The sequence below is a fragment of the Syzygium oleosum genome, unplaced genomic scaffold (genome assembly GCF_021117445.2).
Source record: "Syzygium oleosum isolate NSW1041296 unplaced genomic scaffold, Sole_v2.1 Sole_v2.05, whole genome shotgun sequence".
Taxonomy (NCBI): Eukaryota; Viridiplantae; Streptophyta; class Magnoliopsida; order Myrtales; family Myrtaceae; genus Syzygium; species Syzygium oleosum.
The window spans coordinates 7,001,168-7,015,020 of NW_026607489.1; the positions used below are offsets into that span (position 1 = coordinate 7,001,168).

A 13,853-nucleotide genomic window follows, 5' to 3' on the forward strand; every position below is an offset into this window, starting at 1 on the left:
TGAACATTTTAATCTCTCATTTCTAATTTAGCTTGCTTCTCACGTGGCAAATCCCTTCCCAGATGCAAATTGCAATTGTACTTTGCCCAAAATGATTGTCGCATAATAATTCTATGGGGCCACGGTTCATCTTACCTGACTTTCGTCAAGGGCCATCGATATCCAATGGATCTTAAGAAATGTCACCCATTATCACGGAGAGCATCCATTCTACATATTCACATCCTGTTCATGACTTCACGTTCATAATCAATTGTAAATCTCTCTCAAAATCATAAAAGCTGTGTCGATCAGAAATATCATCGATTCTTCAATTAAGTCTAAAGTTGTAATCGAGACAAGCTTTGGAGACTAATAGTAAAGAAAAATACAGGGAAAAGGACACCGAAAGTGTCTATAACTTTTGTATGGCTTTCATTTGAGGGCCATAACTTCTTTTTTTCAATCATTTGAATGTCATAACTTTTGTCAAGTGCTCTATTGAGTGCTATAACTTTTTTTATTGGATCACTTGAGTGTTATATATCGTTTTAATGAATCACTTGAGTGCCATAACTTTTAAAAAATGTTCACTACCAGTGCCGTGCCATGCCATGCCAAATTTCCGACACTTTGGTGAACATTTTCTGAATGATATGACACTAAAGTGATCGATTAAAAGTTATGTCACTCATGTGACCGAAAAAAAGTTATGGCTCTCAAGTGAGAGCTATATGAAAATGGTGTCCTTAACCCGAAAGATATGCGGACTCTTTCTTCTCATAGTGACAACCTTCCAAGAGTTGCCTGAAGATATAGAGACCACTTAAAGATACGTGATACAGAGACTAATTAACATTTTTTACATCCCTTCCCATAACATTACAGTCAAGTTTAGGGACCACCACTTTTCTTCTGAAGCAAAATACAAGAAGTCGACCACTTTGTCATGTAAGTACCTCCTGCAACACCATTGAACAGCTCATATTAGCACGATTTTGCCTGAAAATATGTCAATATAAGCAAGATGGATGCAGTAATTTGAATTCCGTCGAAATCTCATATTATTGGGTGTGTAAACTGTAACATAAGCGCATACATTTACATCCAGGGGAAGGCCGCGGGTCGCTTGGAACCGATTCACCTGCATGCAAAGTGCAAACCATGAAAAATTACAGATTTCCTGTTCTTTTTCCTTGATGTAAACAATGAAAAACTTAAAGATTTGTTTTCTTACAGTATTAAAAATTAATACTATAAGAAATAAAGAGATTATGTGGAAGAGATGAAAAGAAAGAAAGAAAAACGTTCTCACCCGGGCATCGGCCTGCCGAGATGATCATGAAATGAAGGACCAGAACCATGAACATGCACAAAAGTTGCGCAATCGAAGGAGACGAAGCAATAGTCTTGGGCGCCATTTCTTTCCCCTTCTTTTTCTTTACTTTCCCTCTTTTTTCTTCTTCCTGTTTTCTTCCCTTTTTCATGTACCCTCTTCTTTTCTCTCAAGATGTGTTATGAGCTCGGTTTCTGCAGAGCTCCATAGCCACTTATATAAGCAAATGATATGCGTTTGGTATATGGAGTTTGCTTGATTAACGTGTAAAAGCGGGACGTAGAAATTAGGGGTTTGTGCCAAAAGTCTTTTTGCCCTATGAAATGATGCATCTGACGATGATATATGCTCTTTGTATTTCTGGAGTTTCAGCTGCCGTCTATGACTAAAATTCACGAATTTTCATGAGAAGTTGCTGTCCGATGTCTGGTTTCGTAGTCCGAGTTTTCAATGGACTAGAACTTGGACCACACGGTATGGCCTCTATTCACCATGCACGTTGTAGTTAGCTCCGATGTAAGTTCAGTTTAGTCAATACTTGTGTTCATATCCACGCTTCGCACTGGATTTATCTTTGACAATAATTAACATATCTGTATTACTAAAAAGATCCTTCTCTAATATTGCACATTCGTGCTGTATGGAAATATACCATTTTCTTTTTGGAGCTATCATAGTGTCAATGACAATAAAAAAATTACAAAAAAAATTATAAAAATTGTTCACATCAGTGCTAGCTATAGCACGTAAGACGGTTGACGTCCACATTAGCGATACTTGGCTAAAATTGGCCAGATAGACTCAATTGGCAAAACTTGACAAGGTTTGTAACTCAATTGACAAAATTAAAAAGTTTACGATTGAATTAGCAAAAAGCAATAAGTTTTGGACTTTTTGGATAATTTTTCCTATCCTCATCAGACTGATGCAACAAATCTCAACGGTTATTATATTAGATTTTGTTACCTTAGGTTCAAAGAACACTTTCTAAGTAATCCATCAAACTAAACTTTGTATTTCATAAACCGTTGTTTGTCCTCGTGTTATACATGTCATTAATGATTTAGAAGTTGAGTTATATTAAATTGAATTCAATACACTTCATAAGCGTGTTGGACACTCATTAAGATAGTCCTTTTACATTAAAAACGATTTCGTGTTGACTCTGAAGACATGCACACGTTTTTCAAGGCAGTTAAAGTATATATTGAAATTGAAGGAGTGCACCAAAGTTTGTGCCTACCGGGGAAAAATGATCAAAGGGAAGAAGATGGGTCCGCGACATCTTTAAAATGAAAAAGTATAGTAAATCAAGAGGTGCATGCTCATGGTTGTTATGCCACCTTTCAATGTCATCTACGAAATTGAACAGCAGTTTCCTAGATGACACCTTGTATAAAAAAAAAAAAACCATTCTTTGATGCTTATATGAACAACCATTGCATTTACTAGCAGTCTTGCAGATTGTGCAGTCTTCTTGAAATGGGGTGGATCTCCCATATTCTTTTCATCCTAATGCCCTAAACCTGCTGAGACCTTGAGCGAAAATTCTAATGTACCTTCCGATGCCGGGTTTGTGATGAAGATAAAGTCCGTGTTTCCCAAAAATGCAAATGTTTCCCTCCCAAGTCAACACCCTTTTCATCCACAACATGTCCTCGCGCTCCAAATGCATGAGATCCGCTCCTCTTGCCGACGTTTGCCGTGGCGACAGACGCTCGACCTCCAGCCACGAACCGTGCGACATCAATCTGCATGTCGGCTGTGCATCCACGACGACCTTCCATTGTATCAACTGGGTGCCCTGGCATTTCGCTCATGAACACCCGTTGACCTCCCTCAATCTGAAAAGAAAGTGCATGGTCGTTTTCTAAGGACAGCCGTCAGATAGCGGGGAGGTTTATGGATGATACGGCCGCGTTTTCTTTGTCCAAAAGACACATTTCAAATTGCCTCGAGAGATTCAACACTACCTCCATCCGTAATTGTTTCAATGGTTATTTCTTTCCCCACAGTTCCCCGAGGCGATTAAATTACATGGAGAGATTCAACACTACCTCCATGCAAATCACCATCCCATCCTCAATCGACTTGCTTTTTTGCGATGGTCCCAATGAGCTCCATAAATCATGTGCAAAACTTCCAATCAGAGATCCGCAGCTCCTTTCACCCACAACATTCCTTAAACTCTTAATTCTTTCCCGGCTGCATCCAGCAGATTTTCTAGCCCCGATGATCGTTAGAGAAAAGTCGCGGATCCGAAGAAAATGGTACTCCTAATGAGCTGACGCAGGGCGGATCTAACAATCTCTCAAGGATTGTGTCACCTGCAAGTTCGCTTTTAGTGTAATTTTTGCATATGCACTTGAATCTTAAGTGTGACTATGATTCAAGATAGCTCAGGATGAACTTGTTGAATCTATTTGGTCGTGCCTTTTGTGATTTTAATCGCATATATACGAGTAATTAGGGGCACTGATCCCTGAAGATGTGATGACAAATGGTGCTGAGTTCTTGCACTGGATTTGGGTCTATTCCGTTTTTTTTGGATCATAGGATAGCTGTTAAGTTTTAATTCAATAGCTTAAGCTTATATCGAGAATGAGAGAGGGAGACGTGAAGAGGACCAATTCCTCGTATTCACGTTCAGTTCATCCCTTCACTTTGGTATTCGATTGTCGCATCCCTTCCATTTAACATCTGTTCGAGAAAATTGCGGGCAGATTACCCATTTACTTAATGATTTCGTATATTTTCGATACAACATATCGAGTAGGACATCCATCATGAAAGAAAACATACACACCCGACTCTTCGATCACTGACAACCTATATTCCAACTCGTCAATCTTTGATCAACCATGACCTATAAAGTTCACTAACCATAATTTTTTAGCTGCGCTCTGTAAAAAATAAAAATAAAAACACGTAATCGAAGAACGACTTAACACTTTCCCATCTTCCAAAAGGAAAACGAACAGTAAAATTAAAGTCAACCCAAAATCCGGAACCTCCACTTGTCCTGTTGTGGGACACTTCAAGTCGATCACTTCATTGTTGGAGTACAACCACCTCCTGCAGTGACAGTAAATATTTACTAATTATACTGAATAGTCGTTTTGAATTAGGGGCATGTCAAAAATCTCATTCGAATATGGAGGATATGTTAGTAAAAACATACATATACATCCGGGGGACGGGTTTGGGTTGCTTGGATCTGCTCCACCTGCAAACCATTGCAAATGAAGGATTTAATTGGATGGATCGATGTACATCGTCAAAACTGCAAGAGAAACGTTTACGGATTACTAGCGAAAGTTGCTCACGCATGACACATCTGGGGGGGCAAGCAAAGTAGAGAATTATAGTATAAATAGAGTGGATTTGGGATATTCTAAAAAAAGGAAAAATTATCCAAAAAGTCATAAACATATTGTATGGTAGCTAATTCAGTCCTAAATTTTCAATCGTGTCAATTTAGTCCTAAATCTTTTGACGAATTGTCAATTCAGTCCCCAACCTTTTAATTGTGCCAATTTAGTCCTAAACCTTTTGAGAATTTGTTCATTTAGTCCTAAACCTTTTAACGAATTACTAATTTAGTTCTTCTAGCTAATTTTGGTGGGAAATTGCTGACATGGCAGTCAATCAGCGTCAGACGTCCTATGTGGCGCGGCCAACATTGACGTGGATAATTTTTTTATATTTAAAAAATTTTCCAAGGGCTACGACACCCTTGCCAAATCTTGTGAGGCGAGGGTGTTGCGGCCCTCGCCCAGGCCCTCACCGACCATAGTGAGGGCGGGCGAGGGCTGTAACGCCCTCGCTGTGGCCCACAAGGGACTGGGCGAGGGCTCGCGACATCATCACCTAGATCCGGCAAGGGCTTCACGGCCCTCGCATAGTGGACGGTGGCCCCATCGGCCCTATGAAAAGAAGAAGAAGAAGAAGAAAGAAATATAAAATCAAAATAAAATTCGGAAAAAATTTTAACAATTGTCTACATTAGCACCGACTATGCCACGTTAGCGATTTCTAACCAAAATTAACCAGAATAATGCACTAAAAGGTTTAGGACTAAATAGGAAAATCCTTAAAAGATTGAGAATAAATTGGCACAATTGAAAGGTTTATGACTAAATTAACTGCCGTACAATAGGTTTAGGACTCTTTGGAAATTTTCCCTTCTTGAAAATGATTTTAGTATTTGTCTGAATTTAACATATCTTCGGAATCCATGAAACATGTTGTGGGATAAGATGACAGGTATATCGATCGTTTCGAATTACCATTTTGCCCGACATTTGGTAATAGAGCGATGATGCAAATTTCGTAGAAAATCGGTACAAGTTGTTTTCACCAGTATCGATGGTGCAGAACGTGAGACGCATCAACAAAAATTACACGAGCTATGTAGTTGAGATCAATCCATCTGATAATACGGAAGAAGTGAAGAGAATGAGCAGCTAACCCAGCCCACAACGCCCTCCTGGTCCTCGGCGTGCTGCAGAGACGATGACTGAATGAAGGATCACAACCATGAAAAAGCACAGAAATTTCACAGCCCAATCAGACGAACTCAAATCCTTGGATGCCATTTTTTCCTACTTTTTTCACGTACCCTGCTCTTCTCCTTCTTTTTTATTTAGGGTCGTAAGACAGCTCGAGCTTCTGATGAGCTCCATGGCTACTTATATAAGCAGTCAAGACAGCAATCTTTTTTGTTCGTGGATACGACCCGACCAACGCGTACGCAAATCAGTTGACGCGAAGTCGTACCTATTAGAGGTGTCAGAACCGAACCGAAAAACCGAACCGAGATACGAACCGAACCGAACTGAACCGAAAATTCATGTATTTTCGGTTCAGTTCGGTTTCGGTTCGGATAATAAATAAATGAATTTGGTTAACACAATGGTTCGGTTCAGTTCGGTTCAAATCGGTTCGGATTTCGGTTTTTTAATGTGGTTTTCTTGGAAGAAGCGCGCTCTCTCTCCTCAATCATTTCTCCTCGGCGGCATCTGGGTCGAGCCCGTAGCACAGAAGTTCAGCGTTTTCTTTGGTTTTATTCCGATGGAAGATCAGAGCAGCAGTAGGAAGCGGTTCAGAGGCGACGACGGCGCGGAGGAGCTGGAGTTCCAGTCGGCCGAGGTGAAGAGGCTGAGGGACGATCTCCTCGGCTTCCTCGACGACTCCGACCCCGAGCCGGGAGCCCCGGATCTGGACTCCCTCATGCGGAGCTTCCAGGACGAGATCTCGGCGGCCTCGGCGTCCTCGCTGCAGTCGCCGGCTGCGGTGGAGGTGGTTGACCTCACGGCGGAGTCCGGGGACTCGAAGTCGGAGCTCGGGTACCTCCTGGGCGCCTCGGACGACGAGCTCGGCCTCCCGCCCTCGACCACCCCCACTTCGGGCGGCGAGGCGGCGCGGCGCGAGGCCGAGCTGGTCCGGGTCGCGTCGGAGGAGTCCGGGATCGGCGAGCTCTGGGAGCTGGAGGGAAGAGAGAGAGCGGAAGAAGAAGACGAGGAGGGGGAAGGGAAGAAGTGCGAAAAAAGATAAAAGAAGAAGAAACCGAAAAGCAAACCGAACCAAACCAAACCAAACCGAACCAAATCGGCTTATCGGTTCGGTTCTAATTCGGTTCGGTTCCTATTTGGTTCGGTTCAAGGAGGCACCCTTAACGGTTCGGTTCGGTTCGGTTTTTCAAGAAAATCGAACCGAACCGAACCGTTTACACCCCTAGTACCTATGGACTCTTGTTCATTGAATAATACCCATAGAAAATCAAACATGTTGAATTTTGTTGAGCAATAGACAGTGACATTTCCATTTCCAAAAGTTTGGCGATGGCAAAGATAAGTATAGCAATGCAATGTATGGTCGCAGCTTAGGGTGTGTTTGGTAACATTTCTGTTCATGAAAATAACTTTTTTTAAATAATTTTTTTCTATTTCTATTCCCTATATGAGTTTCTGAGCAGAAAAACGTGTTTGGTAACTGTACAAAATTTCTATTCTCGGAATAGAAAAAGAAGAAAAAAGCATTTAGTACGACCCTAAAAAAATTTTATGATGTGAAATTTTCTTAGTTTTTTAATAATTTTCTGAGATTATTCCAATAGTTAAATTTTTTTTCTTTTCTTTTTTTCCTCCCTCTTCTTCCTCTTCTAGCTGGTTGCCGGGCCTCGGCGATGGTTAGCGAGGTCGGCCTCGCCATGGCCAAGCGAAGCCAACATCATGGTGGTTGGGCGAGGTCGGCCTCACCATGGTTGGGCGAGGCCCGGCGACCGACTAGAGGAGGAAGAAGAAGGAAGTAAAAAAATGACTTCTTTCAAAAATTATTTCCAAGAATAAAGAAGAAGGGTTTTTTTACTTCTTGTTTCTGTTCCAAATCTATTCGCTGGCCAATTTTCTATTCCGGGAAATCGAAAAATTTGCTGACATTAACAAACGGATTTCTATTCTTTTTCTGTTCTAAGGAACGATAGAATAAAAAGATAGGGAAACGGGATGATTACCAAACAGGTTCTTATTGCACGATGGAGGTAGGTTTAGAAGTAGAATGACAAGTCCCGTGTATTTTAGAGATTTGCAAGGGTTGAGGATGTGTGAAGTGATGTGATCCTCCTGAGTTTTCTTTTTCTAAGTGTATTGCGCTTGCCGATATTGAAATATGGAAGTGCCAATCTTGTCAACGGTCTAGTGAACGTGTATGACCGCAACCAGGACAATTAAAGATTGTCTGACCATTATAAACCCTAGTCGAATTTGCCGTCCAAGACTGGATGAACGATTTGTCTGACCGATTCGCCATTCACGTTGTCACGTCAAGAAGTAGACGTCCGAAGTGGTCACAGTATATGGCAAAGGATTACAAGCGACCCAAAACACCCAACCCTTGTTCCAATTACTACGGATATAATCGAGTATTAACTAGAATATTAGAAACGCGTGGCTTATAGTTTTGGTGGAATATTGGCACAGAGGATGCGATAAACACTAGTACACTTGCAAACGAACACTCGAAATGTGCACTCATAAACCATACAGAGAGAAATCTCTCAATTTTTTGTATTTCTAAACAAGAGGTAAAACTGTCTAAATACGGTGAAAAGAATAAATAAATACTATGCAAACCCTAGGTGACATAAGAAAAACCGAAATTAACCAAAAAAGTTTGGAAAAATAAATAAATCCTAGAATAACTGGAAAATAGACATAAAAATAATAAAAAAGAGCCTCGAAGCGCACCTATGATCGTTCTTTCACTAGCTGCAAGAATTCTCGTTGTTAATAGCCCACCTACTGGATTTCCACTTGTCCGAACAGCCCAAAAAATCTTCAACAGCTGCGTCCACGTCAATCCCCTCCACTTGAGAAAAACTGCGAAAATTACTTAATCACTTCTAAACCGATTGAACATACGGCAATTCAGTCATAAATTTTTTAATTTTGCTGATTCAATCCAAACCCTTCTGGTAAAATTTCAATATAGTCTTTCTAGTTAATTTTCGTCAAAAGACGCTGACATGACAATCCAGTCATCTTCAGTTATCTTATGTGGACGCATCGCTAAGTCGGCGATTTTCAGTAAAAATTAAGGGTTAATACCACGAAAAACCCTAAACTGGTACACTTATGACACATTTACCCCAAACTATTTTTTTGACCATAAAAAACCCCAAACTGGTACACCTGTGACAATTTTACCCCTAACTATTTTTTTGACCACCAAAAACCCCAAACTGGTACACCTGTGATAATTTTACCCTGAACTTACCACAAAAAATCCCAAACTGGTACATATGTGACAATTTTACCCTGAATTAAAATTTTAATATTTTTATTTTTATTTTTTTCGAATTTTTATTTATTTTTTATTCTTTTCTTTTCTTTTATTTTCATTTTCAAACTCTGGCCGGTCGCCGGTCCGGCGACCGGCCAGAGGCGGAAGCCGGCGAGGGCCGTCCTCGCCCGCCCAGGGCAAGGGCGACCCTCGCCTGACGCAGCGAGGTCGCCGTCGCTCGAGCTCGGGCGAGGATGCCGCCCGCCTAGGCAAAGGAGGACTGACTCCGCCGACGCAGCGAGGGTCGCCTCGCGATCCGGCGAGGGCGACCCTCGCCTGCGTCGGGCGACCCTCGCTGCGTCGGGCGAGCGGCCCTCACCCGATACCGGCGAGGGTCGCCCTCGCCGGCTTCCGCCTCTGGTCGGACCGGCGACCGGCCAGAGTTTGAAAATGAAAAAAAAAAAGAAAAGAAAAAATTTAAAAAAAAATAAATAAATAATATTAAAAATTAGTTCGGGGTAAAATTGTCACAGGTGTACCAGTTTGGGGTTTTTGGTGGCCAAAAAAATAGTTCGGGGTAAAATTATCACAGGTGTACCAGTTTGGGGTTTTTTATGGTCAAAAAAATAGTTTGGGGTAAATGTGTCACAAGTGTACCAGTTTAGGGTTTTTCGTGGTATTAACCCAAAAATTAATCGGAATGATTATATTGAAATTTCGCTCAAAGGTATAGGACTAAATTGACAAAATATAAATAGTCCGTAAAATAGGTTTAAGACTTATTAGACCATTTCCCAAGATAATTAATGTATACATCAAATTGATGAAGTGCAACAAAATCTATGCTGACCGGGGAAAAGTAATAAAAGAGGAGAAGAGCGGTCCGTGACATTTTAAGAATAAAAAGTATAGTAAATCAAGAGGTGCATCCACATTTCAATGTCATCCGCGAAATTGAACAGCAATTTCCTAGATGACACCTCCTTTAAAATTCGGCAAAAGGACACTATTAGTGCCATAACTTTTTTTCGGATCACTTTGGTGCCAACTTTTTTGAAAAACGATCACTGTAGTACCAATGCTAACATGGCTTGTCGGAAACCCTACGTGGCGCTGACATGGCTCGCCAGAGAGGTCAATGGCTCGCTGGAGAGGTCCAGTCAACATTAAAAACCAAAAACAACGCCGTTTAGTCCGCTGACGTGTACTTTTTTAGAAAAATAAAATTTATATTATATTTATTTATATTTAAAAAAAAAACATCAAACATTGCAGGCTTGCAGTAGCGGCGAGGGCTCCCTCGCCGCTGCTGCTGCCACCCCACCACCGCAGGGAAGGGCCGGCAGTGGTGGGCGGAGTGGTCGGCGAGAGTCGTTGGCCCCTGGCCAGGGCCCGGCGACCCTCGCCGAGAGGAAGCGATCGCCTTTGCTGGCGAAGCGAGACCTCGCCGAGAGGAAGCGATCGCCTTTGCTGGCGAAGCGAGACCTCGCCGTTGCGACCCAGGCAATGGCGAGGTCGGCCTCGCCAAATCTGGCGAAGCTCGCCCCGCTGGCCACCGACAAGCTTCGCCAGATCTGGCGAGGCCGACCTCGCCGTCGCCTGGGTCACGACGGCGAGGTCTCGCCTCGCCTAGCAAAGGCGAGGCCAACCTTGCAGTCACCTTACCACAAGATTTAATTCTCTTTAATACTTATATTGTTGGTGTAATTCCGCAAAGAAAACCCACGCCAAGCACTCACTCAAAAACGACGCTTCAGGACCAGTTCTTCATAAACCACAGAGCAGCCCTGGAGAATTTATATAAAAGCCAGCCAAGAACAAGTGCAAAATTTGATCATCAAAGATAGCCACGGGTATTGGAGAAGGAAACAAAATCCAAGTGGGATTCGGTCAACCAAATCTAATTTTGGACTTTCCTCTTCACCTTTTCTTTGGCCGACTCCATCGCATATTCGAAGCAACGTGAAAATAAACTTTGTGTGCCCCCTTATTTTCTTTTCAATTTTCACGATCAAGAACTCGTGTACTTCATTTTCACGTGGTCGCTTATTTTAACCCCTTCAATCAAGGCTTAGTTTTAATTGAGTTCGAACTCGAGACATATTTAACAATAGTATCGGAGCCGATGGTAGATTGGCGGATCACCAATCTATTTCGATATTTGGTGAATATCTCAAGAAAGGAATCTAGTGACCAACGCAATTTCCGAGCAGTTACATTGTGGTGTAGCAACACGAGCCCAATGGCGAACTTCATGGTTTAGTTTAGAAAAAGAGACCGGGGGTGAAATTGAGCGTTGATGCATATTCAAATTGAAATAAGTTGATGCAGAAGGATACCTAAATTAAAGCTGTAGCAAAGCTAACACTAAGCTCGCATATGAAGGAGAGATTGTTGAAATGCATGTGTGAGTTGTGTTAGAAAGTCTCACATCGGAGAATTGATATAGTGCTAAGCAGTTAATATATCCAAATTGGCCCATAACTTATTTGTTTAAGCTTTTGATTGAAAATGAATCCAATTAGATATGTTAACAAACTCAAACTTGGGCTCCTTCTTGATGATCTTCCTAGGTGAAGGTATCGGGCTTCTGCTACGCAATCCCAAACACGACACCCTAGCTGACTACAATATAAAAAGAGTAGAAAAGAAAAAAATAAATAAATAATTAAAAAATATATTTAAAAAAATTTGTTCGCGTCACTACCGACCGTGTTAAATAGGGTAGCTAGTGTCCACATCAGCATTTCCGACCAAAATTGGTCAGATGGACTCAATTAACAAAACGTGAAAAGATTGATTATTCAATTGGCACAATTAAAAGGTTTAGAACTGAATTGGCAAAAGTGTAATAGGTTTAAGACTTTTTTTATAATTTTCCCCATTAGCAGCTGACGTGGTGATTTGAAAGTACTGAATATTTTCTCGGCATCAAGGGCTTTACTTGGACGGAAAGTACATTGTCAACTACAAAATAAATTTAAATAAATGAAAAATCAAGTGGAAAATTGAGAATTGTTCTGGGCAAAGTCTAACGTGTAGACCTACCCGATTCTTCTTTCATAATTTTCAGCTTGGCGTTCCTCTTCTTCAGTCTCGCCTTTCTCCTCCACTACATCCTCCATGACATTCTTCACAAGCATAAAAATTGTGTTCTTTCACAAAAAAAAAGGCCCAATTTCCTAAAAAACCCCCAACTTTAACCTTTGTCCCAATTATATCCCAAACTTTTTTTTGTCTCATAAAAAACCTCAAACTTTTACTTTTGTCCCAAATCTATCCAGTTAACTTTTCGTCCAATTTTTTAATATTATTTTTTATTTTTTCGAATTTTTTTATTTTTTCTTTTCTTTTTTTTTTTTCCTTTCCTTTTCTTTTTTTTTTTTGTTTCACATTCTGGCCAGTCGCCGGTCTGGCGACCGGCCAGAGGCGGGGGCCGGCGAGGCTCGGCCCCGCCGGCTATTGGCGAGGTCGGCCTTGCCAGCGGCCGGCGTGGCCGAGTTCTCGCCGGTCTCCGCGAGGCTCGGCCCGCCGGCAACCGGCGAGGTCGGCTCGCCCAAGACGGCGAGGTCGGCCGAGGCCGAACCTCGCCTTTGCTAGGCGAGGCCAAGCCTCGCCACCACGGCGGGCCGAGCCTCGCCGGCTACGGCGAGGCCAAGCCTCGCCGACTCGCTGCGGGCCGGTGGGCCGAGCCTCGTCGGCCTCGCCAACGCCGGCGAGGCCGAGCCTCGCGCCCGGCGGCCGGTGGGGCCGAGCCTCGTCGGCCTCGCTTAACGCCGGCGAGGCCGAGCCTCACTGGGCGTTGGGCGAGGCCGACGAGGCTCGGCTCGCCCAACGCCGGCGAGGCCGAGCCTCGCTAACGGCCGGTGGGGCCGAGCCTCGTCGGCCTCGCCCTAACGCCGGCGAGGCCGAGCCTCACCTGGCCGCAGGAGGGGCCGAGCCTCGTCGGCCCCCGCCTCTGGCCGGTCGCCGGACCGGCGACCGGCCAGAATGTAAAACAAAAAAAAAAGAAAAGGAAAGGAAAAAGTAAAGAAAAGAAAAAATAAAAAAATTCGAAAAAATAAAAAATAATATTAAAAAATTGGACGAAAAAGTTAACTGGGTAGATTTGGGACAAAAGTAAAAGTTTGGAGTTTTTTATGAGACAAAAAAAAGTTTGGGATATAATTGGGACAAAGGCTAAAGTTAAGGGCTTTTTAGGGAATTGGGCCCAAAAAAAAATGCTATCTTTACTTGATTTCACTTGTGCGCTTTTGTCAAAGTATAGGGTCGGCGGTGACGCGATTGAGGCAAGAGCTGAGAGGCGACGCAAGAGCGAGTGCTGAGGCCTGAGGCAAGCTTAGAGGGTGAGGCAAGAGGGAGGGCTGAGAGGCGAGCTGAGGCGAGAGCAAGAGAGGAAGGCGAGAGAGTCCAGAGTTGTGAGACTGAGAAGCCTAGGGTTTTACTTTTTGCCTCTACCAGCTTTACTCTTCAGTTTAGAAGGGAGAAAAAATTGCCGGTCCAGTCAATTCGGTTCCACGTAAGGAATCGGAAACCGGACCGATTCCCCTGGGAACCGCCCAGACAGTTCGGTCTGGTTCTCAAATTGGACCGGGACCGGTGCTCACCCCTAGAACAGAAAACAACTGCATTTCTGAAAATGGGTGTAGTAGTCTTATCCTTTGGCAAACACTGGACCCGATCATGGGCCTAAAGGTTACTTGGCGGGTTTGTACGAGGCAATCTAATTATAAAGCCAGACCAGGCCATAGAGTTT

General features: G+C 42.9%; 1 protein-coding gene and 2 long non-coding RNA genes across 3 annotated transcripts; 1 reads left to right on the plus strand and 2 right to left on the minus strand.

Moving 5' to 3' along the window:
• Positions 1-622: 622 nt before the first annotated feature.
• Positions 623-1,514, minus strand: LOC115676505 (uncharacterized). Its single transcript, XR_004005151.2, has 3 exons — positions 1,295-1,514; positions 1,079-1,123; positions 623-941 (listed from the first exon to the last, which is right to left on the minus strand). It is a non-coding gene; the product is annotated as an uncharacterized LOC115676505 (long non-coding RNA).
• A 2,502-nt stretch (positions 1,515-4,016) lies between these two features.
• LOC130138284 (uncharacterized) lies at positions 4,017-5,956 on the minus strand. The gene is made up of 3 exons (XR_008816689.1): positions 5,787-5,956; positions 4,497-4,541; positions 4,017-4,390 (listed from the first exon to the last, which is right to left on the minus strand). It is a non-coding gene; the product is annotated as an uncharacterized LOC130138284 (long non-coding RNA).
• A 361-nt stretch (positions 5,957-6,317) lies between these two features.
• Positions 6,318-13,422, plus strand: LOC115676307 (uncharacterized). Its single transcript, XM_030599189.2, has 2 exons — positions 6,318-6,820; positions 13,360-13,422. Exons 1-2 carry the CDS (start codon positions 6,389-6,391, stop codon positions 13,420-13,422), a joined length of 495 nt encoding a protein of 164 aa, XP_030455049.1. The 5' UTR covers positions 6,318-6,388.
• The last annotated feature ends 431 nt before the right edge of the window (positions 13,423-13,853 follow it).